Source organism: Sinocyclocheilus rhinocerous, unplaced genomic scaffold (genome assembly GCF_001515625.1).
Source record: "Sinocyclocheilus rhinocerous isolate Xijiao unplaced genomic scaffold, SAMN03320098_v1.1 scaffold875, whole genome shotgun sequence".
In the NCBI taxonomy this organism is placed as follows: domain Eukaryota; kingdom Metazoa; phylum Chordata; class Actinopteri; order Cypriniformes; family Cyprinidae; genus Sinocyclocheilus; species Sinocyclocheilus rhinocerous.
This window is the reverse complement of record NW_015659463.1, coordinates 447,162-457,801: the sequence shown is the minus strand read 5'-3', so window position 1 is coordinate 457,801 and position 10,640 is coordinate 447,162. Positions and strand designations below refer to the sequence as shown.

General features: G+C 35.0%; 1 protein-coding gene across 1 annotated transcript in view; it reads left to right on the top strand.

Annotated features, from left to right (window-relative positions):
• LOC107723920 (matrix metalloproteinase-24-like) overlaps positions 1–10,640 on the top strand; it is a 37,656-nt gene that overhangs the window by 9,728 nt on the left and 17,288 nt on the right. The window contains exons 2-3 of the mRNA XM_016532649.1: positions 8,578–8,726; positions 9,717–9,833. Of these exons, the coding sequence (XP_016388135.1) occupies positions 8,578–8,726; positions 9,717–9,833 (266 nt within the window). The remainder of the gene's footprint in view (positions 1–8,577; positions 8,727–9,716; positions 9,834–10,640) is intronic.

The following is a 10,640-nucleotide window of genomic DNA, read 5'->3' as shown; positions in this document are numbered from 1 at the left end:
CGCCCGCAGTTGGAATCAGCTTCCAGAAGAGATCAGATGTGCTAAAACATTAGCCACATTTAAATCCAGACTCAAAACTCATCTGTTTAGCTGTGTATTTATTGAATGAGCACTGTGCTACGTCCGAACTGATTGCACTGTATTTTATGTATAATCTTTTTCTATTCTTAACTGTTTTAAATCAATTTTAGATCATTTAAATTGTTAAAAACCTTGTTTTATTGTTGTGATTATTTTTTTATGATTGTTTTAATTCCTTTTATGTAAAGCACTTTGAATTACCATTGTGTATGAAATCTGCTATATAAATAAACTTGCCTTGCCTTGTATATACATGACATACAAGATTCAATTGAAATTACAGAAAGATATATTTTAGTTTACCACAAATGCTTGTCAGTACATTAAGCAGTACATTTTAACCATATTTCATAGACAATAGAAGAAATTATGAAATTACACTGTGTACTTAAGTCCTACTTAAGTGGTTTAAAATAAGCACAGTTTATTAAGCTCAACAACACTGAAAAAATGGTGTAGAAGCAATTTTAACTCAGAAATTGCTAGTAAATTTCACAATTACAAAGAAATAGCGAGTAATAATATTTTGAAATAGGTTTTTTTTTGTAAAACATATTACACTAATTTTTGTTTTATTTACAACTTCCAAAAATCGTTTTTGCAGTGTATTTGCATTTAATATAAATTTAATCCATAATACATTTCCATTTAATTGCAAATAACATGCAATTAAGTGTACAAAAACATTACATTAAGTATATTATTTCTGTAATAAGTACTCTTTTTAAAAGTAAGCTAAAGTGTTGTTTCTGATACAGTATGTGTCCTAACTTGCTCACATTTGCTGTGCAGCTAATGATTGATTTTAGACTATTATGGCTACATTACTGTAATAACTGTTATTGTAACTCTAATCATTGTGGTTTTAAAACGTTTGATTTGTATTTTTTTTGTTTGGGGGTGCTTGATATGAACACAAGTGGCAAGCTCTCCTCTCGGTCTTTGTCTCGTTCCCCTCCCCCACGTCTCCATCTACTGTACGCACTCATCTTCCTCTCTCCATCACTCCACCTCTCCCCGCCCCATCCACATCCTTCGTCTCTCTCCTCTGTCTTGCTCTGTTTGTCTCGCTGCCGCTGCCTTTGTCTTTTTGTTCTTCGTCTTCTCCCTCTCTGTCGTTTCCCTCTCCAGTACTGTCATTATCGTTATTTGTTTGGCCCTTGTGCCACTTGTATTCATAGAACAGTCACGAAAAGACAGGGAATGATGGGAAAAGAGTTGTAAACAGGATCAGGAAATGATGCGAGTCAGACTTGAACTCATGCCACTCGCCATGGCTGAGTGTGTTAGCTAACCGCTAGGCCATGGCTCTAGCACTGTTATTATGTTTTACACAAACCAGATGTGTAGGAGCATGTTTGTTAACCTCTAATAGGACTGCATGTTTTGGGGAAGAATCTAGTTATGTTTTTTTTTATGATAAAAATTGTGATTGCAATTTAAAATATGTTTTTTATTATTATTATTTTTTAATTGTTTGTATTTTTATATATAAAAAATTCTGGAAAAAATTGTGATTGCAATTTAAAATACATTTTATTGTTTATATTTTTATATGAAGAATGTGATTATATATCAACATGATTGCAAAATAATATTAACAATGTAATGATTTAATAAATATTATATTTTATTATGATTACTGTTCTTAAATAAAAATATAAAACAAATAAACAAAGTACAAATAAATTCCACCGTAAAAACTTTAGTATTTAAGAAAAATATAATAAGTTTATTTTACATTACAACTGTACAATTACAGTAGGTTACTTATATATATGGCTGTCTTCATTTTTTTTCATTTTGTAATATTTCACTGTATTTAAGAAACATACAATAATTATAATAATAATTTTATTGTACAGTGGAATTGTTAAATACAATACTAATATTAATGGCTTGTTTTTAATATTTTTGTCTTAATTTCTTAATTTTCACACACCGACTGAAACTCCGGTTTATACGTTTGAGAAGATGGTTGGTGCATGTTGCGTTCCCAGATGCATGTTATACACAATCCAGATTTACAGTAAATGCAGAATGAGTTTGTGTGCATGTTTTGAAAACACTAGATCATGAGTTGTGCCACGATTTACTTTGAAACACACAGCACATATATTTATTTAACTGCATCCTTTTGGATTCAATAATCACACTAAGCAATATCACAAATTCATTTTGATTTTGATTTACTGTGCAGCTGTAATTCCAACACTGTTATCATATCTGGCCTTTTCTCCACTTTTATTTATTGAACAATGGAGAGAGAACAGGAAATGACAGGCATAAGAAAAGAGCAGGAAATGATATGAGCCTCAAACTCATGAGCACCATGACTCAATGTGTCATTTGCACTAAATTCTCACCCCTCTTCTATCGGTGAGGCAGTCGGGGCACAACTGTGAGGAACTGAACCTTTATTGATTCCACTGGTGATGTGACATGCGGTTTCTCTCTGAAACACAAGATATCAAAAGTCATGAGGCAATGCCACCCGATCAATGCCCGCAAATCCTCAAATTATGCGCACACACCGTCCTCTCTATGGAAGGCCCAACTGCTTTTGTGACTCCCTACTCATTAGCACACACTTATGAGAAAGGAGACTCCAACGACCTGAACATCTTGTGTTTCAAAGAGGCCAATTACATGGGCTGTGATCACAATTTTACAGCCAGTAATAATGTCAAAGTAACACTGCAGTAAGTGCATGCTTGTTACTGTACCTGCTTTGTAATATTCTCTGTATAATGCCGCTCTACAAAGTTTTTGCAATGTACCTCATAATTTCAGTCTGATCTTAGCAGTTAATGCAGCACATTTCAACATCGATTGTTTTCTGATTAGCCAATTAGTCTACTTGTACTCAGAGTGGAGTTAACTGGTTTTTAATTTTTTTTTGTGTTAGGCATATCAAAAACAATCTAAGGATCTGAGAGAAGGTGGAAATGGTTATGATCAAATTATTTTGGCACCCCTTTAAATTTTAGGAGATGGACTGATGGTTGATTCTACTAGTAAGCACACAGCAGAGAGTCAGATTGTTTAGAGTTAAAACACATGAAACTTTACACAGATTACATTACAGCATATCATGATGAGGTAATCAGGCGTTATTTGAGCTCTGGATAGTCTCGCAGGCAAACATAGTGCTGTTTCAGCAGAACAATCCAATGTAATTTGAGGCAGACACAGACTTCTTATCCATGCACTGTTTATCGGTGTTAAAGCACACATTGTGTGTGCCATAATAACAGAACAAAAGCAGAACAGAAGCTTTTTGGATAATGCAATGTTTTTTTTTTTCAGTTTGGGTTTGGTAAGATTGTTTAATGTTTTTGAAAGAAGTCTCTTATGCTCTCCAAGGCTGCATTTATTTGATCAATGTATTTGATCATTTTCAATTGAAAATGCAGTAAAAGCTGTAATATTGTGAAATATTACTACAATTTAAAATAAATATTTTCTATTGTAATATATTTTAAAATGCAATTTATTCCTGTGATCAAAGCTGAATTTTCAGCATCATTACTCCAGTCTTTAGTATCACATGATCCTTCAGAAATCATTCCAATATGCTTATTTGCTGCTCAAGAAACATTTCTTCTTATTAAAAACAGTTGTGCAGTTTCATTTTTTTGTGGAAACCGTAATGCATTTTTTCTGAATTCTTTGAACGTTCAAAATAACAACATTTATTTGAAATAGAAATATATTAAAATATTACTGCTCAAAAACACGAATTTTTGCAAGGTCAAATGATTATTGACAAGTGTTTTATCAAACAAGCTCCACATTTCTGCTTTAAACCCTCCAGAATGTCTTGTCCCATTGACTTCCATTGTAAGTGCATTACAGCACATGTGATTTACTAGATTTTACAAACTGAGGGATACGTTGGCGTTATTTTATGTGGTAATCGACCGCAAGTCATAGATGCTGTACATAGAGCTTGGCTTGTTTTGAACCCAATACATTGATGTTAGGTATTAATTCCCACAAATCCTAAACAAAGTCAGGTGTGTTGCTACTAGAAATTCATCTGATCTGTTTAGGCTGCTTTTGTTTGGCGAGCGCATGGAGGACTGTTACCGCATGCTGCTCATGAAGGTAGAATATCATCACTCCATGCCACCTGGCAGCAGAGACGAAAGGATTTCAAGTTTCAGGGACAGCTGTTCAAAGAAAGACTTGGCTGTGTTTGGAATGGAGAACTAGCTTACTGAGAACTGTACATCATATATACTGTGCTGTGTAATTTGTATACTATATTCTTTTTAAAAAACTATGTTGAAATAGAATGCAATTTGCAAACAATAGTATATGCTACATGACCTCATAACATTGCACGATTAATTCAGCCAACGGCATCTAGTTATTCGGCTCAGAAATAATCAAAAAATATCCAGTCAAACTCTTCATTACCAATCCAATCAAAAGAGTAAAGAAAGAGATGAACATTCATCACATTAGAATTGGAAGTGCTGTCGGGTGCATTGCATTGTGGGATGTAGGATGCTGCAAAGTGTACTTTGTTTGTGCACTTGACATATCGGCAAATGTAATTGGTCATCTGTGTATTGCATGCATAATTGCTTACCGTGCAAAGTATAAAAACTATATACTGAAATAGAAACAGTAGCTATTGTACTATTCTGAACATACAGTATAGTCTGGACTATTATTTACAAATTCCCTGTTAAAAATTCTGAGGACAGGACAATGAATAACGTGGTTGTGAATTATTTCTGTGCAGTATCCCTGTTTATTGTGAAAAGGATTGTTTGTTTAACTAGTGTGGTTAATCCCGCACTTACGTACTAGCTACAGAAGGTTCACTCTGATTTCAAAGAATAGGTCACCCAAAAATGATCATTATTGAAAATATCTGTTTCCTCATGGGAACAGATTTGGAGAAATTTAGCATTCCATCACTCGCTCACCTATGGATCCTCTGCAGTGAATGGGTGCCGTCAGAATGAGAGTCCAAACAGCTGATAAAAACATCACAATAATCCACAAGTAATCCACACCACTCCAGTCCACCAGTTAATGTCTTGTGAAGCTAAAAGCTGCATATTTGTAAGAAACAAATCCATCATAAAGATGTTTTTAACTTCAAACCATTGCTTCTGTTTTAAAATACGACTCCTCTATCTGTTACATTGTCTTGTCTGAATCAGAAGAGAAATATGCACAGATCAAGCACCATTTACAGGTGAAAACAGCCCAAAACAAACAAATATGTCAGTGGATTTTGGTGTGAGAGGACAACAGAGGATGGACTTTTATACTAAAGGAAGCGTTATTATGGATTAGGGACTCATATTTTGGCAAGAAGCAAAGGTTAAAAGTTAAAACGGCCTAATGATGGATTTGTTTATTACAAATATGCAGCTTTTAGCTTCACAAGATGTTAACTGATGCACTGGAGTGTTGTGGATTATTGTGATGTTTTTATCAGCTGTTTGGACTCTCATTCTGACGGCACCCATTCACTGCAGAGGATCCATTGGGGAGCAAGTGATGGAATGCTACATTTCTCCAAATCTGTTTCCATGAAGACAAACTCATCTACATCTTGGATGGTCTGAGGGTGAGCAAATTTTCAGCAAATTTCCATGTAGTTGGAACTATTCCTAGTTGACCAAAAAATTAATATTTTGTTATAATTTCTCACCCAAGCTTTATGACTTTCTTTCTTCTGTGGAACTTAAAAGAAGAAATGTTGAGGAATATATTTTCTACCCCAAAATGGGACGTTACAAGTTGTGTGGACGAATGTTATGGTGCTTTTTGTGTCATTTTGCAGCTTGTATCCCCAATAATGTTTGTTATATAAACAGGAGTGGCAAGTATATTCTACAAAGTTTCTCCCTTTATGTTCCACAAAAGAAAGAAAGTCATACAGGTTTGGAACGACATGAGGGTGAGTAAATTATTGTGCACTATCCCTTTACGTAGATTATCCATCCGTGACATCTGTGCCGTTCACAAGAACAATTTATCATTTATACTTCCCGAGAAATGTGGATTTCTGTCTTTGAACTGAATCTCACCGATTCCTACAAAGTACCGGAACGGAAATAGTCCTGTGGCTTAAATAAGGCTTATTATTCACGGCGCTGAACTGTCACAGTTCTTTTGTGTTCTTCAGATCTCACAGCCTTCATTGATTTATCAAAGTGGATGAGACATGTATTGTTGGGTCTAGTGCTGGTTTCAGGCTTCGCTGTATGCCATGCTATAATGACGGCACCAGTAACAGCATTGGTGAATTATTTAATGGGTACGATTTCCCAGGGGGCCGTGCAGAGCCTCTGTTACCATGGAGGCTGAGCCAGCCATGTCATAGAAGGGTGTACTCACTGGTACAAGTTTGCATTTCAGCATTCTGAATATGCAAATTAATGCTAGTGTTGTACGACTGTGCATTATATTCATGCATATTTATATAGAGAGATGCTTTATTGCTGCATTTCAACAGTAAAGAGTATGATGTTGGTGTTGGTTTAAAATTTTACGAAAACACTTAAATTATATATTGCAGAACTAGATTTTTACATTTAATTGGTGCAGTTCCATGAAAAACTAGCTACAATACCATAGTTTTTCTAAGGATTTCTAGTTAGATTTTTGGGAGTTGCTATTGATGGCTGATTAATGGATGTCAAAATGGTTTCAGAAAAATTACAATGATGATTTTTTTCTTGTATATATTACCATTATTATCTTGGCATCTGTATTTAATGCCCTTTAGTCAGTGTTATTTTAGTATCATTGAGATACTATTAATTTTACTAATATTTCAATTTTTTATAATTATTTAAATTTCAGTGTTTTTGTTATTTTTTATTTAAAAAAATATTTTTAAAATATGTCTATATAGTTTTATATATATACATTTTTATTTCAGTTTTAGTTATTTTAGCTCATCAAGTTAACCTAAATAAAACAGAAATATTGCCTTGGCATTATCTGAAAAAAGAAAATTTTATTTTATTTAATTTCAGTTAACATTTATTTAATTTCAGGTAGATGGTTGCTAGGGTATTCTAAGTGGTTGCTAGGTGGTTTCTTATTGGCTTAAGTCAAAAGAGTCCAGCTTTAGGTCTCTTTGATCTTCTGTTCTATAGATACTCAAATCTAAAAATCATAAAACATACTTTATGGTGTAATTTTGTATTGACATGACATTTTAGAATAAAAGAAAAAATACATTTATACAGTAGATGTGGTTGATTTGCAAACAGACAAAAATATATAAAAATGCACAGGTACTGTAGTATCAAGATAGCACTATTTTTAATTCTAATGAACTCTACATGGCTCTTTCTACATATAGAAGCAGTGCGGTGCGTGTAGCGGTCTAAGGATTGATTTCCATTTGAAGCATTGACTCACTGTTTGTGATGGTCCTGCTTCATGCTGAGAAGGAAAGGACCAGCAACTCCAGCATTAAAATATTCATGCTGAAAATGGACTCTAAGCCATGAGCTCAATTAAAGAGCCCCTCTCCATGCGTGCAGCACTTTAAAATGAGGGCTTTGCTTACTAGTTCTCCACTCTGCCCGTCCGCAGGGAGAGATGAAAGCCGAGAGAGGAGGCTGAGATGAGGGAATGAGAGGATGAGGATGGGGATGCTCTATATAAGTGCAGTTTTATTTTTGTGCTGTTAAATATGTTGAGATCAAGGAGCATGTGAAATGAACCGAGCTTTGAGAACAAATGGAGTTTATATGAGGTGGCTGACCTAGACAGCATCTGTTTATTGATACAGTTTGTGCTTTCTCCCTTTGTTCGCACATATTTAAAGGTGAAGTGTGTAATTTCTGCGCACCAGCATCAAAAAACGGGAATTGCGTAAATGATTAATAACCCTAAAAATAGCACATCTTTATGAACCTAAAACTTGATAGTGCTCCTTTTGTTCACTTTTTTTAATAGAATACTTTAAGATGTAATTTTAAGGTCTGTCAAAGATCCAAAAAGGTGCAATTTTTTCACCATAGTCATCTTCTGCCGTTCTGATGCTGATTGATGGCTATCAAGATGGTTTCAGAAAAATGTCATCGCCTTTTGCATTTTTTTTCACATTCTAGATATACTACAATCATTGGCATCAGTATTTAATGCCATTTAGTCAGTGTTATTTTATTACTATTGAGAAAGTATTCGTTTTATTAATATTTAGATTTTTTTCAATATTTTGCATTTTCATAAACATTTTAGTTCAAATTTGAGTAATTTTGTTTTTGTCATTCTTATTATTTTTTAAATATGTCTGTGTAGTTTTTATTTTTTTTACTTTTAGTTATTTTAGTACATCTAAGTGCATTTAACTAAATGAAAATGAGATGTGTTTCAGTTTAAAATTTACATTTTATTTTAATATTATTTTATTTTATTTTAGTTAAATAAATAAAAAATGTTTAGTTTTAGTTAACTATAATAACCCAGCTTTTTGTTCTTAATGTAACGTCTCTTTCTTTGTAGACATGGCTGAAGAACTATGGCTACCTGCTCCCTCATGACATCCGGACATCGGACCTGCGATCAGAGAAAGCCATGCAGTCGGCGGTCGCTGCCATGCAGCGGTTTTATGGTATTCCAGTGACCGGAGTGCTTGATCAAACCACCATCGAGTTAGTAACAATCCTCTTTACTGCATGAAAAATCATGAACAGGCAATATAGCAGCTAAAGTGCATATGCTACAACAATACTGTGTTTCTGATTAATAAGATGAACAGTAGTGTTTAAAGTCGCCCCCTCATTGAGATCAAATGGCCAGCCATGTCTTCCGCTTAGATCGAGTTAATATGCACTAAAATTAAAGGATAACTTGCCTCAGACTCCAAAATTTTCAGAGAACATGAACTTGTCATACTGCGCACCAGTTAAATGGCAGTAAGACCTAAAAAATGCATTCGGTCCGGTGCCTAATGGTTGTTTAGGAAGACGAATAAAAACCACTGAAACACGGGCTGCATCAGAAACCAATTGAGTAGGTACTTTTTTGAACTAGTAATTACTTTGCAACCACAAAATTCTATAGTATAAATGTGTGTAGTATGAATGTAATCTGGACATACTGCATTCGTCATGTTGTCGTTGTCACTGCATAAAGCGTGCATGATTTTTCATGCAAACTTGTGTTAACCAGACCTTAATTCAGGCATTTAACCCAAAATCATTTAAAAAACCCACTGACTTCAGGGTGATGGAAATGGAAGTGCTAACATGCTAATTAATTTCTGCATTTTGGTCTACAAAAATACATCATCCCTGCAGCACTGTATTTCTTAGTGCATGAATATTTCTTAAGATATCTTAAATGTTATTAAAATGTCCCAATGCAGTTTATGTAATTTCTTAATTTTATTAAGAAAAATTTAATTTGCAATATAGTTTATAAAAACATTCTTGTGCAACATATTCTTGTGTAAACAAAACATGAAAATTCATTTCTGTTTATTTACTTAATGCATGTTTTTGGTCTCGTTGGTGTTCCATATGATTTGAGCACTACATTTAAAATATTTGATGTACAGTAGTATGAAGATTATAAACATTGTGTTTTCTCTGACAGTTGTGTGGGGTCTTCTGGTGTATTCATTATCTAAATGTTTTAAGGTGGATGAGAAAACCTCGGTGTGGAGTCCCCGATCATCCTCACATCAGCCGACGGAGGAGAAATAAACGCTATGCCCTCACTGGTCAGAAATGGAGGGAGAAAAGGATCACATACAGGTAAAGCATATATTCAGAGACTGATAAATATCCAAAAGGATAGACTGATCCACTGAATATTGCACCTGAGGAACCTCTGGAGGAAATTACAGAAACTGTGTTTACTCTTTATAGATGAATGAAGATGATTGTACATGATTACAGGGAAGCGTTCCAAAAACTCCATATGCCTGTAACTAACTGCACCTCAAGTGATGTGATTCTCTTTAATGGCGGCCCATCAGGCATCTCGCTGAAGCCAGCCTGTGGAGTATATTTGTACCCTCATCTTTAAAGGGGTCATATGATGCGATTTCAATTTTTTCTTTCTCTTTGAAGTGTTACAAGCTCTTGGTGCATAAAGAAGATCTGTAAAGTTGCAAAGACTAAAGTCTCAAATCCAAAGAGATATTCTTTATAAAAGTTAAAAGAGTCAACCACGCCTACCTAAAACGGCTCGTTCTAACACGCCCCCACATGTCTATGTCACGATGTGGGAAGATTTGCATAACACCGCCCAAATGTTCACACAAAGAAAGAAGGCGTAACTTTTATTCTCGCTGTAGTATTGTTGTTGCCGCCGCCACCATGTCGTGAAGGCGCTGTGTGTTTTGTTGTGAAAGCGAAACTACTTTGTTTGGCCTTCCAAAAGAGGACGATATAGATAGATAGAGCGGAGTCCAGCCCGGGATCGTCACATGTGGTTGCCGCAAGCCCGCCGGCCGCGCCGTTCTCAAGCCCACCGGCCCAAGCCCGCCGTGTGTGAGTGACGCTGTGTGTTTCGTTGTGAAAGCGAAACTACTTTGTTTGGCCTTCCAGAAGAGGACA